Source organism: Rhea pennata, chromosome 1, assembly GCF_028389875.1.
Source record: "Rhea pennata isolate bPtePen1 chromosome 1, bPtePen1.pri, whole genome shotgun sequence".
NCBI classification, from domain to species: domain Eukaryota; kingdom Metazoa; phylum Chordata; class Aves; order Rheiformes; family Rheidae; genus Rhea; species Rhea pennata.
In genome coordinates this window covers 71,552,980-71,574,977 of record NC_084663.1, presented here as the reverse complement: position 1 = coordinate 71,574,977, position 21,998 = coordinate 71,552,980, and the positions used below count along the sequence as shown (strand labels likewise).

The window sequence follows — 21,998 nt, the reverse complement described above, 5'->3', positions numbered from 1 at the left end:
GGGAGGGGAGGGGAGGGGAGGGGAGGGGAGGGGAGGGGAGGGGAGGGGAGAGAAAAACCCACACCACATAGATTTAAGCAAAAGTATGGAGATGGCTACAAGTTGTCCCTGAATCAACATGTCACGCAGCCACTGAGATACCTCTTTTTCCACAAATTTATTCACAGTCTTTTAGAACTCTTAAATTATTTTCTTCCATCAAGTCACAGAATGGTTTATTTTGGAAGGGACCTCAGGAGGTCAGCTGGTCCAATCCCCTGCTCAAACAGGGCAAACTTAGATCAGATTGCTCATAGTCTGGTCCAGTTGAGTTTTTAACGGACGTTTTTAAAGGATGGAGATTCTACTACCTCTCTGAACAACTCTTCTAATGTCTGATTAATATTTTCTCTGGAGGAGAAAAAAAAAAAAACCAACATCTCATTAGAATTTCTGGTATTGAACTTCTGCCTGTTGCCTCTTGTTCTTGGGGGCTGAAATAGCTCAGCTAGAAGAGCATTAGGTTAGATTAAAGATCTAAAGGTCCCTGGTTCAAGCCTGGGCTTCAGCAAGGGGGGGTCCTTGTTGCTGCAACCCTGCCTAACATGCTCTAGGTGACGCTGCTTGAGCAGGGGGGTTGGACTAGATGATCTCCAGAGGTCCCCTCCAACCTTACCAATTCTATGATTCTATGATTACCAGCTGTATGCTTGAGAAGACTCTGGCTCCTGCTTTTCTATACTCCCCATCTGGTCACTGAAACAAACAGTAACTCTACCTTTCTTTCCTCAAAACTGAATAAACGCAATTCACTCAGCCTCTATCCTCAGCCTGTTTAAGCCTTTTAATCACCTTGGAGGCCCTGCACTGGATTTTCTCCATGTGTCAGTATCTGAAATGAGCCCCAAACTGGACACACAAATCCAGATGCAAGTGCATAGAAGGGAAGAATCACTTTTACTCACCTGATAGCTACATTTTTGCTAATACAGCCCTGTATGTAGCAGCAAGCTTTACATAGCTGTCTTTAAATATTATTCCAAACCAAGTGCAAGGAACACTCAATGAAATTACTTTAAAGAAAGAGAAAACAATAATGTCCCATTCATTTCCACAAAATATTTATGATTTTATAAACTGTAATCATACTCCTTTTCTCCCCGAGCCTCTTGCATATCTTTCCTGTGCCAAAGTATCCTGCTTTTACAGGTATGGGTGCTGTTCCATCTTTCCGACCATGACTGAAAACTTTTTAGGTATTTGTTGTTATCCTACTTATTTTTGAGATGGATGAAACAAGAACTGCATCGTTATTCAAAACGTACATCATTAACATGTTTTCTCTTTTGTTTTCAAAGACTTTACTACAAATTTCTTACATTACCTGTCTTGTTTAATCACTACTGAGCCAGTAATTTTTTTATGTGACAACTATGGTTTCAAAATCTCCTTGCTTATTTGCCTTGTTTAGACTTTTTCCCTCATCCACTATCTGCATTCCTCTGAATTCATCAATATCAAATTTCATGGCTTAATCACAATAACAGATTCCCTTGGCAATAGTTTTTACTTGTTAGGCTTTAGTTTTAACTTTTTAACTACTCTGAGTAATCTGGTATCGTTAGTAAAACTCTGATCTGAAAAAGAGTTACCAGTAAGGCAACATTTACGAAAATGCTGACTATCGTATTCCAAAAACAGATCCCTTTGAAATCCCCTTCTGATCAACTTGTCTCCTGCTATTATTAAAAATGAACAATTATTCTTAGGCTTTTGTTTTCAAAATTAACCCCCAAAAGAATCTTTCTCCTCCAAATAATTTAGTTTTACAGCCCCTGACAACAGGATTTTACTTTAATTAAAGTATATCAAATTCAAACTTCTAAAATGTCATGCAAATACCATATCTTATTTTCTCGAGTTCTCCCTTCCCCTCAAAAAAAAAAAAAAAAAAAAAAAAAAAAAAAAAAAAAAAAGACCTAGTAATTTGCAAGGCGTGACTTCTCCCTGCAAAAGTCGTAATGGCTTTTTCCTGCTATGCAACGCTTTTACGTGTGCCCATTATTTTTATTTTCTTCCCTTTTCTATATCTTGAAGATTACACATCTTTTCATCACTCCTCTTCTTTCCTCCCCGCCTTTTTCCCCTCCAAAAAGTAACCTCAGTTCCCTTCTTACCACGTAAACTCACCATCTGTGACTACCACACAGATCTGGCTTTGAATCTGTTCAAAACTGCTTTCTTTCCCCAAAAGACTATTTTGTATGTTCATTAAGGAAAAAAAAAAAAAGAGCTAGCATAGCACCAAGCTGAAGCTACCAGTCCCAACAGTGTTAACAGCCACTAACTGCAAACTACTCATAAGAGTAGTTTAGGATCCTTCTAGAAAATTGGCATAGCTTTAAATGTAAAATACATTGCAAACAATACCATTTTTTCCACAAAGTCAGGCCCACAATAGGTATACTAGGGGTCTGACAACCCTTCCTTCCTCAGATGATGCCTAAAGCCAAAAATTATTCCTGACAGTAACATCCTTAAAACTGTGTTATGAAAGCAAAGTTAACCCATAGGATGAAAAAGAAGAATTGAAGAAATAATTTCATCTAATCCCATATACCAGAGTTCTAGAGTTATCAAAATATACACTTCTCAAAATCAGTGTTAAGGAGAAGTTTTAAATGTGTACAAGATGGCACATAGCCTGAGCACTTGTGTTGAATATGGTAATGTTATACAGACCAGTGGTTTAAACAGGAAGCTGCTTAACCAAGATGGCAAAGCACTGCAGATACACTACTCATACCATAGCTGCCTCAGATCACTTCAAATGCATAAATCTTCTCATGGTTGAGAGGTACCAAAAGAAAAGATTTATTTATTTATTTATTAACTAGGAACTCAAACTTCCAAGCAATTTATAGTCCATGTTTCTATATCCCTTAACAGCACTGGTACCACTCTCAAAACCCTCTCAGAAGACCATAAGCCAATACTCAAATAAAAGGTACAGAGCTGGAGACCATAAGTACAGATTAAGAATGGTTATTGAGTTGAGTGTACTTCTCAAGGGTACTATTCTTCTAAGGCCTGGCCTTAAGTAAGACAATTAGAATACCTAACTCATACTGAGTTTTGTGAAGGGCATGTGTGAATGGTTTCTTCAGTTCACAGCCATGAAATCTGATTAACTTCTCTAAACAAAGATGAAAAAACATAAAATTAACCAACTTGTAGCAAATGAGTGTTTATTTCACACTGCAAATGCAACATACTTTGGCCACTTTATGGTACAAAGTCACAGGTCACTAATTTTTGCAACTTAAGAAACACAAGTAGTCAGACATTCTATGTATGCTAGACCACTTGTAGAAAATACATTCATTTTCAGGAAAAAAGATCGAAGAGATGGAACTAGTAATATTGATCCAGGAAAAGATTTAAGTATATATAAGATATTTCTATATACAGATAGATACAGAAAGATACAAGCTTATTAACGACTCGAGAAAACAGTAACACTTAGAAAGCTGATTTGGTTGTGATAGTTTGAATGCTTAAGTTCTAATAGTTTAAATGTTTGCTTGATTTGGTTCTAATAGCCTAAGTGTTTGGTAAGAGCTGACAGATTAGTTTATGCATTATATCAAAATTTAATACCAGAGGAACACAAATAGAAAAAGTAGCCCACAGCACTTAAAAAAAAAAAGAAAAAAAGCACATGGAATTTGTTGGAAGTTGAGGATGAAGTGCTACACTTGACCATGCTTCTATGATTGATTCAATAGTGCTGAATTCTATTCAACTGTCAAATCCAGTTGAGTTTTAACAGGTCAATAATTTATTTATTTAACAGCATTCCTCCTTTCTCCTAGTTTTAATAAACCTTGTGTAAGATATTAAGTAGACCAATCATATTGTTATTGGAGAACCAACCATAGAAATAGTTAAAATGCTTATAAAACAAAATGGCAAGAAGCAATCACACAACAGATCACTTTTTTCTAATTGTTTCTTTTGGCAATTTTCCCCAAAGTGCTGCCCTGACACATTCATTCACTAGAAATAACCCCTTAAACAAAAACATGAAATGAAATTTGTGATTTTCACAAAATCACAGAATTCCAGAGGTTGGAAAAGACCTCTGGAGATCAGCTGGTCCAAGCTCCTGCTAAAGCAGGATCCCCAATACAGACTGCACTCAGGACCATGCCTAGCTCGGTATTTTTTCTCCCCTGCCTCCAGAAGCAGGGCATTCTAGGTGATCAGGAATCCATCAGTACTCATAGGACCTAGATTATTTTCTGTCTTTCACACTCAATGAGTCCTGGGGCATCCACGAAAAGTAAAAGCTGTGAAGAGAATCCTTGTAAGACCAAATACATCTTTCCTCTGTACCGTAATGTTTTATACAGGTCAAGCGAGCACACATTTTGTCTGCCAGTATCCTATGCAATGAGAAAAGATCAGGAAACTTTTGTATGTATAGCATACACGGCACTAGAAAAGACAACAACTTGGAAGATCATTTGCTACCGAATTGCCATTTCAAGACATAGCTGAAAGACAATGGTAAGTTTATAATCAAAGCTGTGGCTGCTGCTGAATACTGTGAAGACTGTTTTTGTTAGAGCTGCTGATTCACTCACTTTTTTTGTTCTTTGAGTTTTCAGAAAGGACATGAGGCAGGATATGCATGGAGGTTAGATGTGTCCACACCTTCTGATATTTTTTTAGTCCACTTCAGTCTTTTCCTGACCACAAGAATGGAAGTAAGTCAGCTCAGCCTCATTTGAAATACTAAGACAGTGCCTGTATATCTTTCATCTCTGAATGGGACTTTTCAATCTAATCTGACTCGGTATATACTTGGGATGATCCAAGAAAGGGAGAAGGTCCTTAGCAAAGGAACGCTAATAATGGAAAGCATATCATTCTGCTTTCCTTTCACTTTCTCATCGAAATCCACAAAGCCTGCAAGTCAGAAAGTAGTAATATGTATCAAAGGAGAGGAAACAGAACAAAGTAAGGAAAATGAGTATTCTGGAAAACTACTGATAACAAAATGAAGATACTATAACAAATTTTTAGCTCAGTAAGTTAAAGTGAGTTTTTCCTCATTGCAGAAAAAAGAAGAAGAAGAAGAAGAAAAAAGACTTTTCCCCAGCACAGAGATCTGTTTAAATCCTGACTGCCACTATCAAGGCAGAATGACACTAGAACTTAAGCGCTTGTGGTATTCCCCTATTGCCAGTGACAGACAGGTCTTATTTTGCTCCCAAGCTGTAAGCAGGCTCCAGTTCCATTGTAATGGATCTATAGACCATAGCCTGATGAAGAACATTAGACATTTGAGTTCCAGAGAGTTCAACTCGGGGGTCATCCCAAACAATAGCGCATCAAAAACAGTCACTGCTGGAGAGAGCCTGCATGCACAATAGCTGTTTTTAAGAACCACCACTCAGAAGACTGACTAATTACTAAAATTTAAAACTGTTACAGCAAGCACAACATAGACTTCAAGCTTATATTACCCCCATTTTCATCCTAATCTGAGTACCAGAATCAGCCTGAAGCAAAAATCACAGTGCTAGAAACAAGAATCAAGGACACAAATCTTTAAAATGCCTTACCACACACACACACCTCATTTTACCAAGTCCTCAAACACTGGCAAACAATGCCTTCCAAATGGAGCAAGGTAGAATTGGAAGTACAGCATCTTCTCAGAAGAGTCAGACCTTTCTCCCTCCTCCTATAACTTTTCCTCTGCTAATACGAACTTTGAAACGATACTGAAATTTAAAGTCTGTTCATTAGGTATTACAATTAACGAAAGCTTAAATAGAGGAACCATTACCTCAAAAGCACTGCTTAAGGTATTATTTTTACATTATACCCATAGCTAACATAGCATAATAAACCTTCAAAATCAAGAGGATTAAGATTTTTTTTTAACATCACTTTCATGTTAAAGGTTAGCATCTGCACAATCTGCATCTGCATGTGAACCAAATCAATCTAGCTGGTTGAAACCAGTCCAAAAGGTATTTAAAAATAATCTTAAAACTGATAAGCATCAGTGATAAGAGCTGAAAAGTCATTAGTAGTTATAAGCCATTATTTTCACTTCATAAGCCATTATTTTCACTTTTATAAAGAACAAAAGTTCTTCAAGCATTTTCAATCCTCGATTCTTCTCCTTCTTTAAGGACCTAAATGGAATTAAGTAATTGTTGGAGCCATATAAATAGAAAAGTGTTCTTTAAGATTTTTAAAAAAAGCTCCTCCAAATTCTTTCCAACTTAAATGCACAAATTTTAAACCACATAACTTATGACATGCACATTTCTGCACTAATTGCTGTGTACAGTTAAATGCAAATGAAAATACAATGAGCCTGTGATTTAATGCATTGAAGAAAACGGTATATTGCACATCATTCCTGATATGTACTTAGCTCTCCAAAGAGATCAATTTCCTCACTACTTCAAGTAATCCATTCAATTTAATGAATGAGATGCCTACCCCAAAATCTTCCTCCTTTTAATTTTTCATAACTGCAGACAGTAAGACTCTAAAAGAAATAACAAAAACAAAACATGCAGAAACAGCATGATTCTTTACTTTCCATGAACTCCCCCATTAGCAACTGTCCACTTGAAGCAATAGCACAGTCATGCACCAAACATACACCAATACAACAGCCCAGTCAATTTACTACTGTATTTTTAATGTCTGCTAAACATACTCCCTCTAGACTTTAACTGAAGTAACCTTCCCTCAGGCAAATTCAGGCCTAACAGATGGGCCTTACACCATGCCCTTGAGGGTCAGCAAGCACTAGTTCAGTCTGATCAACAGGAGCTCTTTTCAGAGTTGCAGAACCTCCACTGAGAATGCTTAGCTTCCAGTCCCCAGATGTTCAGTAGGTAGGCAAAAGACTCAGCTGATTTCAGCTAACACCAAGGGAAATGATTTTGACTATTATAAATAACCTCATCTTGTAACACAATACAATAAAAACCAGCAGAGTTTCAGGGGATACGGTAGCTAAAGCCAACGCTACTGAGTAGCCAGAAAGCTGCACACTAAATACACTAAATGCAATAGAAGAATCTTCAAAAACAATTTCATATAATGTACAGCGTGAAAATCAAGTCACAAAGCACGAAACCCATGTAGGACTGCTTCTGACTAGATGAAAGGCATAATTAACATTCAAGAATCCAAATACGATGAACTTCACTGAAAGTATGCGAATATTTTAATGATTAAAAAAAACCTGCCAGTTTCAGTTTTCACTAGCCCATGAGACATAAACCCCAATGATTCAATTACAGATGCCAAGTAAAAACAAAACAAAATTGCAAGAGGGAAAGAAAAAGAGAAAAAGATAGGTGCAGTAAGCTGTTCAGTGACATACCTGGGCACTTCATCGTTTTCATTTGACTAGGAAAAGTCAAGAATAAAGAAATTTAAGCTTCATAGGTTTCCCCATTATTCTATTCCTTTTCAAAATGAGAAGCAGAACTCTGGAATATAGTGGTTAGTAGACAGAATATTTAACAATTTTAGAGCTTTTGAGGATAACAAATTGAAAGTGATTTACACTCACCACTTCCTATAAACTTCTTTTAACCATCAATGGTCAAGCAATAAAAATCCTTACGATGTTTGAAAGTTATCAAGTCTAACCTCCCATCTTTAATATGAAGCATCTTCATCCGTCCTAGGAAATAAATCACTTTTTTGATAAAAATCTTCATCACTTGCAAATGTGGGAATGGCTACATGTTCTCCCAGAAGCATCATCTACTTTGTGTTACACTGAAGAGTAAGAACTGCAGATCAAGGCTATTAAGAACTAAAGTAGGACTACCAGTGTTTTTAACTGCTAACAATTTCAATGGTACAACTGACCTTGATACCAGAAATTGTCAAATGGGCTCAAAAATAGATGCAGAAGAAGAATAAATTCATGTTTTTGTATTAACTATCATTGGCCTGCAATGAATATTAAGTAAATGTTAATGTCAACATCTTTATGATGTTACTATCAACAACAAGGTACCAATATACAATAAAATGCAGTGCTCAAGGCCACTATTCACAGTTACCCAAGCAGACTTAAATTAATCTTTGCCTTATGCTCTCCAAACGACCATGGCATCAATTTAAAAACATGATTAAAACAGATCTGAAGAAAAAATGAAGAGCTCACAAAAACCAAGCCATCACTATGAGCAACAGAGTGCAAAAAATTAACACTTGCCTCATCTTTCTTGTTCCACTCCCTACATTTGGTCATTTTTTTTGTTTTATGATCTATTATTTCTATATTGGTAACACACATACTTCTACTCTTAGATTTCCATGATCACCAATTTAATTCCCCAAATTAGAAACATTTCTGTTCCACAATAGAGTTTCCCTTACTTTAACATGTGTAGTCTTATTCCAGTATAGAAATGCCATAAAGCTTTAGCACTCCTACAGATTTCTTTTTAATATATGTATTTCATTAATTAGCAAGTAATCTAGAGAGAATCCTCACAGTAGACAGAAAATAACTTCAGTTACCTGAATTTCTAATTAGTTTTTTGATGATTAGTTTTTTTTTTCCCCAGGAAAACCATTTGTTTTCAATTTAATAGGCTCTATTCAAAATCATATAGTGTCTCGGATAGTCATCAGTTCCTGAACTCAGGAAAATCTACCATCAGTAAGAGAAATTCAATATATGCATATAAACCACCATAAAAACAAGAAAAACAGATTGCAAAACACTGCATTTTTATTTTCTTTTGCAGACATTTAACAAGACACAAGAATGCCTGCATCCGAACAATAATCTAGAACTATGTGAAGTAAAATCCACCACTACATTCTGAAGACAGTACCTTCTATTCACATCTGCTCTTGCAGCTCCTGATACAGTCCACTGATAGTCAACAACACAACTGACTCCATAGCTCTTCAAAAGCAAGGGAATAAAAACAGTATACCGAAAAATTGCAGCTGTCAGTAGAGTTGTTTTGTAAGGCAACAAAATGAAGGAGAATTAAACCAGCATCTAAGAGATACGTTATAAGAAAAGTTAAAAAGAGAGATTAAAAAAAAAAGAAAAAAAAAAAAAAAGGAGAACAGGAGTAAAAGCTTGGTGTTGTAGCATTTTCTGGAAATGCTTTCAGGTTCCTGATACCTTCAAATAGGTAAAAAGTATGTTGATGACTAGGTCACCTTATGAAGAAAGAAAAAAGACAAGGATTTGCACAATTGCATGCGTTAAAAGCATCAGTTCTCTTAGAAGCACTTCTGCTTCTGAATTACATTTATCTGGAATTTTTGGAATTTCCATTTTTTTGGAAATTCCACCAAGGCTTTTTTTTTATTAAGTTATTCTAACAAAAGCTTCCTGAAATGAACAAGACTCAAGAAATTTTCAGAAATCAATCTTAAAAACAAGCTGGCAAAACTCCTTGTTGAAAACCTATACAGTTATGCAATTACTAAGAAATCAACACAGGGGAAAATTAAAGAAATCAGGGAGAGATAATTTCACTTTGACAAATAATAACATTAAAGACTTATTTAGAAATTTCTTTTGGCAGTAGCTTATTTTAGAATAAAGCTCTTTCTAGATTAGGTAGAAATACCTTGAAAAATGAGCCACACTACAAACACTTCAGTTTGATGATATAGAAGTGGGAGAAGTTAGAAAAGCTCTTCAAGAGAGAGAAATCAAAGGAACTTAAAATAACAAACACGCACAGGAAACAAAACAAGACTGAGAAAGTGTGTTCTGAATCACCACCTCTCTGTAGCTCTTTCCACGCTCCTGAATTACCTATTTGATTATATAGGTTGTTAACCCTAGAATACCTGGATTCATAGATTTACATAACAAAACTAGGTTATCGTCCAATTTGTAGCATACAGAGGAATCAATAATATGATAAAGAAACATGAAATGCCAAAATATTAGAAGAACAGTGAGAGAATACAGCAAGATAAATGTGCGTACCTTGTGATATGACAGCAAAAAGGACTACATACGCAAAAGTATTACACAAATCAAGAAACTGTAAGTGTCTCTGCCTTAAAGATACAAATAACCCTGACTTTCATTTCTGGGAACCACATTATCTTCAACTTGACTATCTCCTTGGAAAGTCAGGGAACAGTAACAAGTGGTTCATAATTTTAAATCTTTACTGATAGTGTCTTTTACAAACAGCTTAACTAAGATGGGCACAAAATAAATGCTTCCGATAGTTGCAGAACTGCCAGAATTTATTTTTTTTTACTGTACTTTCCATTCTGAGAATCATAACCAATCTAAATTCTAGTCAGCAATGGAAGTCAAAAATATTCAGATACCATGTCAAGTAAATTCTGCCAGGAGCTAACATTGTTGTCCCATTCTCCCATCCCCAAGACATGTTTCCCCCCATACTAAATGTGAAACTCAGAAAATGAACAGAAAAAAAGATGCAAAAGAGACTATACACAAAAAAGACCCCCCAAAAGCTCCAATTTCGGTTATTGTCACGTTAGGTTTGACTTAAGAAACAGAGAAAAGAAACACAGACACCATAGCATTCTATGAAGTAGCAACTTTGCCTGTTCATACTTACAGAATCGTTGCTACTTTGAGTATAAGCCAGTCAACAAAAGCAGAGAAACCAGCAATGTAAAACTACACTAATGGACTCAATTCATAACATAAAGGCTATAATTAAGGTCAGATTCCTTTCTACTAAAGACTTTATTAACTAGTTCTTGTATAAATTGTCCAATATACAGCTTGACATGTAAGTCAGCCTATGGAAATCTATTAAAGACATTCCAAAAGTAGTTTTATTTCAAAGGAAAAAGCGATTTCCCTACTTATTGTGAACATAACGAAAATACTTTATCTGAACCTTTAAGATCATTTAAATTTAAAATTTTTCTTATACTTACTAGCATGCACCTGACTTATGATTACAGTGTAATAAACTATAATATCAAAATGAGGACTTAACTGCAATTTTACAGGGCAAATGGTAATTATTACAAGATGCTATGTTGAATGTTAAGATTAACCACAAGTGGAGGTTATGCTGCATTCTTGCATACGTAAAGTATATTTCATAAAGGATACTAACATTACATGTGCCAGTAATCTTGTTTTAAGTCTGAACTCAGTATCTTAGGTTCTTTTTATTCAGTGACGCTTCTCAAGCTATTTGGATAACAGAATCTTATACTATGCATCATGATGACAATGTTTGATACATTTTCAAGGCTTTATCAGATAAAATCTTCTTTTATATCAAATATTTTATCTTATGTCTTATGTAACCCTCTATTAAAGAAAGCATCCATTAAACCTAAGCAATCAGAAGTTTAGGTAAATATCATTTAAGACCTTAAATCCTATTACAGAGAGAACTGTATAGAGAGGAAAACTAGACATGGAAAAACAAATTCCAGGTCACTATGTTTTGCATTTTGCCATGGGGGGGGGGGGAGACCCCATACATACACCAATATCTTGAGTTAGAGGCTGTACATTTATTTTCTTGATGTTTTGTTTTTAAGTTTTCCAAAATGATAACTTAAGATTTTGTATATCTGTATACACTATCTCAATGCACTGCAAAATAAATGACAAATAGCAAGTATAATAAGGAATATTTGTATTTCATCTTCTAAACCAAATTTATTTGAACATATTCATATTCTAAACGAATGAACAACTCTGGACACCAGGCACACAAAGCTACAGAAAGGTCCTAGTTACATAGATGACTAAACAAAGAAGTTCCATTATCTTGAGCAACCTTCCAAAATTACCAATTTTGTTTTTTGGCAAGTCATGTCACCACTTTTTAAAAGCAACAAGGAGCCTGAAAGAGACTCACTGCTCACTCAAGAAGTTCATTGCTCTCTTCTGTTGACCCCTTCCCCCCACCTTGTCCCCCCATGCATGAGTTAGCTGGAGATTACCTTCCTAGTACCACCTATTTCAAGCATTCCGTGCAATTACTTAGCTCCTTTATGACAAGGACTAATTTTCCACTTCCCTCATAAGCTCTCACTTTTTCTCAGGCGACTAGACATATTTCATTCCCTATCATGCCAAAAGTTTTCTGTGCATATTTCACTTTTCTCCCTTGCCAGAAACCCCTATTCCCACCTCAAGTGCTCCATCTGTTCCCTTCTGCTCTATGTCCCCACTCTTCTACTCAATAACAGATTGTTCTACAACTTCCTCAGCACAGTAGGTTCTAGGCATACTTTCATACTGGTGCCTTCCACATTAGCTCTGCATACTGCCCATTTCCCCATCATTATTCTCTAACTGACTAGTACTTTATTATTATTATTAACTAAAGCTATTGGAAAGATGCGTAGAAGTGAGTAAGATGAGTGGTTACTGGAAAATGTTGTAATTGCAAAAAAAAGTTAAGTCTGATCTGTGAGCAACTCCAGAAATGCATGACATTATTTATATGCAGCCAAAACATTTATTTGGAAAAGACACAACCTCCACTTTAAATTAAATGGAAAGTGGGAGGGGCGGGGGGGGGAAGAGGAGGGAAGCATTCTTTCCATGAATGCCCAGGAAATTCCCTGAAACTGCCCACCGATCATGCCTCATATACAAAAGTTACCAGACTTAACAGCATCACAGACTTAACAAACAAAATGCAAAAATACCTCTGCAGATGCCAACAAACAACAAAAATAATACCACCTATCTCTTATATTGAGTAGGAAGATACTTTTCTTAAATTCTAGGAAGTATATTTAAATATTACTGCAACAACATGAGACCAAGCTCTTTCACCTAGTTCATAAAAAGACCTCATGTTAACCACTCAGTTATACCCAGCAACCTCTTTAGTAATAAAAACATTAGCTTTGCAAAGTATCTAGGCTATTTTGTCTCCCCATCAAAAGCTACTTTCTTCAGTGCCAAAAAGGCTTGATCACAACCTCTATGTAAGCAAGGATTTTATTTTGCAATTTGAAAGCAAAAAAAATAGTAACAATAATTGCAGTCAAACACTGTTCATACAATGTTCGGCAGAATGTTGATATCCCAGCTAATCATCTACAGAGCCAACTGCCCACTGTGACACATCAATATTATACATACACACTAAAAAAAAAAATTAATGACTTAACCATCTTGCCACAAGTGCTAATGAATGATCTTCACTTCCTGGATGGGAGCAAGTGAGACTATGTAGCAAAAGAGGTCTAAAGAACTTTATAATCTGGTCACATAGATACATGATGCAAAGGTATTAGAACCATATGCCTTCCTGATCGTATTTCAGATTTCCCTTCTGCCTTCATAACTGTCATTCTTATAATTCATGTGTCACTGCCAAATCAGTCTGGAAAATTATTCAGTTTTAAGACTGCAAGTTTAAGAACATGATCAAATAAGGACAATATTTAAACCTTTAAAGAACTAAGAGGATTTTTTTTTTAAATCAACATACATACAAAAGGCTAAGGTGGCCTTGATTTTAAAATCAATTTTAAAAAGTTTTAAGACTGAGTGAAGAATCACTCACCTATTGCATAAAAAGAATACCCTTTCTAGAAATATTGTACAAGTCTAATACAGTTTACGATAGCTAAGTTTCTTTTAATATTAATTTTAGACTAGTTTTCTTAGAAAGTGATATTTGTACCATCGTACTGTCAGTGCCTCCTAATAATTTGGATTCTGTCAATAAATTTCAATAAAGTGAAAAAGGCTCAAAAAACCAAAAAAACCTCCTCTAATCTTACCAGCTTCATTAAAATCGTCCACTGTACAGAAAGACAGATACAAATCAGTGCTGCGCCCGAAGGAAAGATTACATCATAGTCCAACAGCTACCTGTTATGTTTGGCCTACCAATTAGTCAATCAGCACTTATGTACCAGTCAGCAAAGCTGCTCACGCATACCTCCAACTGAAACACATTTTGCAGTGCTTCTTGCCCAGTTAGTAAGAAGATGGAGCAAAGAAGCAAGTGCTAGAGAAGGGCAAAGATATTACAAGAAACAGGAACTGAGGTAACTTCTAGGAAAGGGTACAAAGATGCAAGACAAATTCACAAGCGTGTCTGGGGTGGAAGGGGAGAAAGGGAAGTTGGACCCTTATTAGCTGTATGGCTTAGAAAATGATTTATTTCTTCTGAAATATTTTATTACAGTTGTAATGTCTATCATTGTTCTCTAAATCAAACATAAAATCTGATAACAAGACTATTTCAAACTTAAATACACTTCCATAATAAACTTACTGTTAGACAATATTTAAATGAGTAATGTAATACTTAAAATGTTTCTAAATAAATATTGTAGTTCAGCAATAACGCATCACTGAGCTGCTGATACAGCTTCACGGCATTCAGATTAGCTATTTGTACAGATCCACGCATTTGCTTACGTCTTGGTTTAGTACAAGAGGCTAAAGTCACTTACAGTGCTTATTACTAATTGAACCATTATTTTTGGTTTTAGAAGCATCTCAAACGTTTCCCAGCATTGTAGTAAGATAAGCTGCTACAGAGAACTGTGGAAAAACTTATCCATTCTTTCAACACATGCCTGAAAAGCAGAAGAAAACTATCAGCAGTCAAATGGCTTTGTCCTTGTACAGATCTGGAGGGTAACTAGAGTTAATTTTGGCCTATTACTCTTAAGATAGATGACCTGGACAGGATAAAAGGCAGGCCAACTTCAGCACAGTAGTAGGAAGTTAGCACAATTCCCAGGAAAAAGCGTGGCTTAGCTCTGCCACTAACAGTCATCTAAATCAAACACAGCTAAGCCTGCGTTTCGATCTTAGAAAAAGAATTATCACTTCAGCTTTTCTTTTATTATTTTTATTTTAAGATTAGTATCTCGCTGATCTGTAATCACTCCAGAGTTATTGCCCTGAACACTGATCACTAATATTAAACTGAGAATGCCATGTGGTTATCCTAGGTACCAGCTTGGGTTTTGCTTTTTGGTGGTGTTTCTGTAAAACACATCTGTTCAAACAAAGTACAAAATCTGTGTGCATGGAAAGTGGTGGTTAAAATTCACCCTAAATTTCAGGGCATCATTTTTGGACATTATGTTTCTTCTATTATTTCAAATAATAATTTGAAATATTCCTACAGTACAGGAAATTTCCTACAGTAATGTCCCCCCCATTTTTTTTTTTATTAGCAGATATCCATTCAAAGTATCAGTATTAGTTAGATGAACAGTAGTTAAAAAAATTTTCAGTTGAACAGGAAAAGCTGGCATATGATCCAAACATATATAGTGTAATTTCATATTTCATATCATCTAACTCAAAAACTCACATGAATAATTCTTTGATAATTGCAGAGAATGATAAAGAGCATACACAGAGAAAAAGGAATTTGATCACTTCAGGAATTCAGGCCCTCTTACCACACCCTCTTATTTATTCAAATTTTCTAAAGAAACAAGAAAAAAAATCCAAAGCCTGAGGGCACGATCTGATATTACCAAACCTGACTACAGCAGTCTTAACAGGAGAATCTTTATCAACTATACCCTTCTACCAGCTTCCTCTTGCTTAATCCTGGGACTGTACAAGTCAAGTATGCTAATTCAATTTCTTCCTTTCTCTCTTCCCTCCCCCAGGTAATCTTACTCCACAGCACACTATAAGGTAAGTATAGGCCAAGTTATTTAGGACTACAGAGGTAAAAATTCAGAAGCTCCATTAAGAATACAAACAGTTAAAAATCACGAAATACTGCACAATATACTATTTAATATAAAACATCACTTAACAGATAAAATACCATTCTCCAAAAGTCGCAGATTTTATACTTTAATGCAGAGGTGCCCGAATCAACGAATGGTTAAAATTTTTAAGGATTTTATTATTTAATCATAAACCTGTACCTCCATTTGTAAGTCTAAACTATTCCCAGCTCTTCCGTGGTACTTCACCATCTTACCTTACGTACTCTTCAGCTTTTCTGCATATCCCCTACTTTTTACAACACTCCTTATCTGGCTAACCATTCAAAAGGGACATATGTTCTGACTCACTGCCAGAGAACAGCAATCATTTGGATCAGTAGTTCAAGCAAGTGACTTGTTGGACTACATGTAGCAAAAATAGCAATACAGTCTACCATGCTGCAGTGAGGAGCGCACCTAAAATGAAACTTTCAATCATCAGGAATAACAAATGGCATCCCTAGTAGCACTGCTACTACTACCTACCCAGCTCAACTAACAGGCTTTGAAATTACAGTGACGTGTCTGTGAATTACAGTGCCTTCTGAGCATCCCCACATTTTCCGCCTGGAAGCTCAAGGTGAAACTTTACGAAGATTAAAAAGAAGGCAGAATCCTTAAACAGCTAAACACAAAGGATCCCGCTCCCGCAAGTGAATCTGTGCCAATGGTACTGCAAAGGAGCAATAAAGAGTGTGTACATAGGGACATGCTATGTCCCTACAGCAAGAGAAACACAAAAACAACGATGCAGAAAGGAAACAGGACACTAGCTTTGGAGCACACGAGCAAGACATGATACCAACTGTACCTGAAAACCAACTGCAACTCACTTTTGTTATTTTCTCCACTCGCAGTTGATCTGGACTCAGGACAGACCACAATTAGATTTAAATTAGACGTTAAAAAAAAAAAAAAAAAGAAATTATCATCTTAAAAATCCATTACATATCTGCTGTTTTTCCAGAAGTCTACTCTCATACTTACATGATTTCATGTAAAATCTCAGCTTTCACAAAAAAAATGCTTTCTGATCTTGCACATGTATAGAGAAAAGAAAATATGACTCCAGTGAACCCCGAAGTCTCAAAAGTTAGAGGGAAATCAAATAATTAAGGCTTTTTTCTAGTCTTACGACTTTCAGGACAATTACATGGTCTTGGGAAACTGACTCACAGGGATTCTGTTTGCTTGTTTCAATATTCGAGGTTAGATTTACTAATGCCACACTTCTGAAATACGGGTATTTGCACATGTACACAGGATTCACTCTAGTGTATTCTGAAAATACATATCTGGAACAAGACATGTAATTCTTCACACCTTAACAATGGAACTATCTTAAGAAAAAGTCTATTTGATTTAAATCAAATTATAATTTTTACTTAACAGTAATTCTATCAGGGAAGTGAAATACTGTTTTTAGGCTAAACTGAGATGAGAAATAGTACACTAATTTCTTAACCTATGTGACAGGACAAACTAGTGAAAGGCCGTACAGTGTTTTAAGTATCCTAACTTCAGTTTAAGCATCCTATCTTCAGTTTAATTCAACTATAGCATACACATCTGAAAAAGCCACTACATAAACCGCAATCTTTGGAAGTTCTAGACTAAACAATACCTGAAAGGCAGAATTCAATCATGTGTGAGAATTCAGTCGTGCTTTTCCAAAAGAACTAAGCTAAAGTCTCAAAACAAGAAAGATGATCCAGAGTCCAAACAATTTGCACATTTACTGTTACAGAATTCATCCAAGAATAACTTTTATATTTAATTACTCTGCCATACTTAATACTGTGCAAGCTTTTTCCTTGTACATGCTTAATGCTGAAAGACTGGCTATCTCTTTATTTTAGTAAACTACTTTTTCTCTCCTGCGCTTGAAAGGATTGACCTGTCTGTGTTTGCAGCACAGAAACACTTGTACGGGTGCGCAGGCAGCACAAGTCCACAGAATACTTCCCAACCCTAAGCTTTAGGGCATCCTGCCTGTGCTTTAACGCAAAGTACAACCCCAGCATCTTCGGGGGGGGGAGGAAAAAAAATAAAAGAGAAGAAAATACCAGCTTCTAAGGAAAATAACAACCAAGTAATGCCACCTAAGCACACGCTGCTCCGTGCTGGTAACCCAGCGGAGTACTTGCTGCGATTAGCGGTAAAACACCTATAAGGCGACCGACTTCTGCGGCTCCGCAACTCCCTCGGGGCCGGTGGGGCACAGCACACCCCCCGCAGGCCGGGAGCGGGGGCGGATTTCGGGCACGGCCCGAAGGGGCAGAGGGCCCCGGCGAGGGCAGGCAGGGCGAGGCGAGGCGGCACAAGTTGGCCCGGGAAACCTGTGGCTGACATGACAGCCGCGGGGCCGGGGCCGGGGCCGCCGCCCCAGCCCCGCGGCCGCGATGGCGCCCGGGGGCCCCGCGGCGGCTGGGGGCGGTTGGGCGGGGCGGTCGGGGGCCGTTGGGCGGGGGGGGGGGGGGGGGGGGGGGAGCTGGGGGCCGCGCGGCGGCGGGACATGGCGGCGGCCGGCGAGGAAGGGCGCGGGCGGCCGCGACGGCACTGACCTGTCCTCCGAGTCCATGCGGCTCAAGGGCTCCCCGTCCGAGGACATCTCCAGGCTGCCCCGCCGGCCCCCCGACGTGGCGCTGCAGCTGCTACTGCTGCCGCTGCTGCTGCCGCCGCCGCCGCCGCCGGTGCCGTAGCCCTCGTCTCCGCCGCTGGACACGCTGCTGGAGCTGCTCCCGCCGCCGCCGCGGCCCAGCCCGTCCTCCTGGCTGCCCCGGGGGCCCTTGGGCTCCTCCTTGGCGTCGGCCTCGCTGCTGCCGCCGGGGCTCGGCGAGCGGGTCTCGTCGCTGCAGCAGCCGCTGCTCGTGCTGCTGCTGCCCACCAGGCTGCTCTCCTCCTCCTCGCCGCCCTCCTCCTCTTCCTCCTCCTCCTCCTCGTCGTCCTCGTCCTCCCCGTCCCCGGCCTGGCTGGCGCTCTCCGGGCTTGGCTCCGACATGCTCTCCGCCTCGCCGTTCAGCAGCAGCAGCGACTCCGCCTCCGCTGCGGAGGACGAAGGCGACGACGAGGATCCAGCCCCGGCAGCGGCAGCCGCCGCCGCCTCCTCCTCCTCCTCGGCCGCGGCGGCTGCCGCCTCGCCGGGAAGCAGCAGCAGCCCCTCGGGCTCCGCCATGTCGCTGAGAGCGGCCGCCATGGCGCCTCCGAGTCGCTGCGAGCGAGCGAGCGAGCGGGGCCGGGCGGGCGCGCGCGTGTGCGAGCGTGCGTGCGCCGGGCGCGCGCCCGCGCTCCCCCGCCCTTGCCCTCCTCACCCGCACAATCGCGCGGCGGCGCGAGCCGCAGAGAGGAGGGGCTCGGGGCGCCGCCGCACGCGCTACGGAGCGCGCCCGGGGACAAACAACGTGGGAAGGGCGGAGCGGCGGCGGGCTCCGCGCGCCGCGTTTCCAGAGGGGCGAAGGAGGCGCGCGGGAGGGGCGTTAACGGCCGAGCCCGCCGCGAGGAAGGCGGGGGGAGGGGGAACTCTTGCGTTGCTCGCAACGCTTCGCACAAGGCGCGTCACTGCCCTGCAGCAGCCTTCCCCTCCCGCATTTCTCCGCGTCAGTGGGGCGGGCAGAGCTGCTGAGTCGTCCTGTGCAGAGGGAAGTCCCGCAGGACTAGCCCGGCATGGGGGAACACGTCCCTCCCGGCCGCGAGTTGCGGCAGCAGCCTCATTGCTTTCCCCCCCATCTCCCGCTTCCCAACAAGACACCCCGCCGGCGCAGTGGGCTCCTGCTCTGTTAAAAAAACCGCTCAAGTTGGGTAGCCCCAGGGCTGGCGCGCAGGGCTGCCGCCAGGCAGGGCAAAAGGAAAGAAAAACTTGAGAGAAATTTGTGTCTGTGACAGAAAGGGGAAGCGTGGGGGAGGGAAGCTGTAGGGAAGCCAGGGCTAACTGGACTAATAGTTACTAAAGGGAGGGGGGAAGCAGAATACAGAGCTTATGAGAAAGGGAGAAACAAGGCTCCTTAGCAAAGAGAGCTACAGGGTACAGGTCAAGATGTGACGTTACTGAGTGAGGGTTGTCAAAAGACAACCTCAGCTGGGGCACAAAAAAGACAGAAAAAGGTTTTCAGTAATAAAACAGAAAGGAATGAAGAAATAGGCCAGCTATGCAGTGAGGGGAGAGCAAAGAGAACAAACTCGATATGGCCTTAAGCCTCCATTTTCAGTACAGAACATGTTGGCTGAGGAGGCAAAAGCGGTATGACTAATGGTGAATGGAAAATGTAAATTATTGCATTTAACTGGAAGTAAAACTAAAGACTTAGATGTACTAGAACTGGGGAAATTGGATAATCTCTTTTTGATAAATGAGTTTCATTTTAGAGGGGCAAGGATTAGTAAATTTGTTAAGTTGGGAACTATGCCATCTGATAACAATATGTGGTGCATGTACTTAAGGAAAGGTGAATGACAGATGAACAGATGATTGTCAATCATATGCAAAGACTTCAGAACAATTATGAAACTTAAAGGCATTTTAATATAAATGTAAAATGGGATAAAATTTACAAAGGACAGATCATGCCAGACTAACTTGATTGGTTGTTTAACAAGGGTGTTATTTGCGCAGACTTTGAGAAACATTTGATAATATTGTCACATGGAAATGATTAGAAAAGGCTGATAGGATGGAGATCTGCAGTAAAGCAGGAAAGTAGGTAGAAACTGGAAAAAAAAAACAGATAAATTAGGTGGTTTGACAGATTTTTGGAGGGATGAGGGGAATACTTGAATACATAACATACATTCCATATGAATTTTAGATGTCATAAATACATCTTGTCAGTCTTTACCCAGCTCTTACAGAGCTTGGCACATTTTGAAAAAATATGAAACAGTGGTAGTTTAGTTTAAAAACAAACAACAAAACACAGAACCACAACTCAGACCAGAAGAACATTGTGCGTTCTGTATAGTAGGAAGAACATCACCAGTTCAAGTTCTAGCAAGCATTTCTGGCATATCACAGAGATCCTAGATTCAAGCAAGAGTTAACTACATTGGACTAAATTCAGGTAAACATGATCCTAAGAAAGACCTGCATAAGCATAACTGGAGATGGTATCCAGCCCATCAACGAAGCAGTTGTTAGCAGCAACATCCGCAATCGATAGTGTAGCAACATCAAAATAAAATGACACAATGGTGAAATAGTAACAGTATTGGAGCAAAGGAACATGACATTGAATTAATCTTTAAAGACAAACTAATGACATCTTTAACCTGCAGATGAGTATAAGAATTTTTTTTATAAAAAAGCAAAAAAGTCATGATAGTTTTTCAGATTTCTAGAAACCAGATTCAGCTAGAAAATGGAATTGATAAGAATGCTTAAAATGACCCAGTAGACACAATTCAGAATGAGGACTTCTATAATCCCAGTATATGTATATTTAGTATATGTATCGTTGGTCTACTAACTCTGCTAAACAGTCACCAGACTTTGAGCTTCTACATCCTCTTTGCCCCCACCACTTCCTCAACCCAAAATGACAACTGGATTTATACCTCCCCCTTCGGTTACAAAGGGGTGGCACTCCTGCGTGGGAGCTGCTGTCACTAGTCTTCTCACACAGTAAGAGTGAGGTTTAAAAAAAGAATTAAACAGAACCCTTTTGACTCAGTTAAAAGGCAGCAGTAACTGGAACAATTCCTATGCCCCTTCTATCCCAAATTCCCTTTCTTTCTAGCGTTCTCTACAAGCAGTAGTAGTGAGGGACAGAATCAGAGAAGTACCAGGTCATGAGAAACCAAAAATGTGTACTAAACTACATAAAAGGCATCCTTAACAACCTATGAATATGAGCAAAAAAAAGGAAGGGAAAAGTTATTTATATCAACAAACTCCAGGTACTTTAATGTATGTTGTGCAAATACATTCCACAGTACCATTTCTCTCTATATATTTTTTTTTAATCTCTCTGAGTTTCCTGAAATCATACGTGCAGCCAAGGTTCCTTCTGTTTGTGTACTGAAAGTATACAGGGTGATTCAGACCTCCCACTTCTCACTTCCCTAAGTAGAGCAGTAGAGATGCCAGTTCATTAGGTAGCTATTTGTTTATTCAAAGAGGGCCACTGAGTAAACCTCAGGATACAAGTGAATAGGAAGGATGGTATGGAACTTGCCTAATGGAAAGCAGTTAGCATTTAAGCAAGAGATCAGTACCAAGGCTAATACTGTGATAGTGATCAAAGAAATATCTTTTT

At 39.2% G+C, this 21,998-nt stretch overlaps 1 protein-coding gene across 2 annotated transcripts in view; it reads right to left on the bottom strand.

Moving 5' to 3' along the window:
• Positions 1–18,946, bottom strand: part of AEBP2 (AE binding protein 2) — a 50,157-nt gene extending 31,211 nt beyond the window's left edge. Inside the window, exon 1 of one of the 2 annotated variants that reach the window (XM_062570446.1) lies at positions 18,315–18,946. In XM_062570446.1, coding sequence (XP_062426430.1) covers positions 18,315–18,946 — 632 coding nt within the window. The remainder of the gene's footprint in view (positions 1–18,314) is intronic. The other variant, XM_062570453.1, reaches the window with a different exon arrangement.
• Between the last annotated feature and the right edge of the window lie 3,052 nt (positions 18,947–21,998).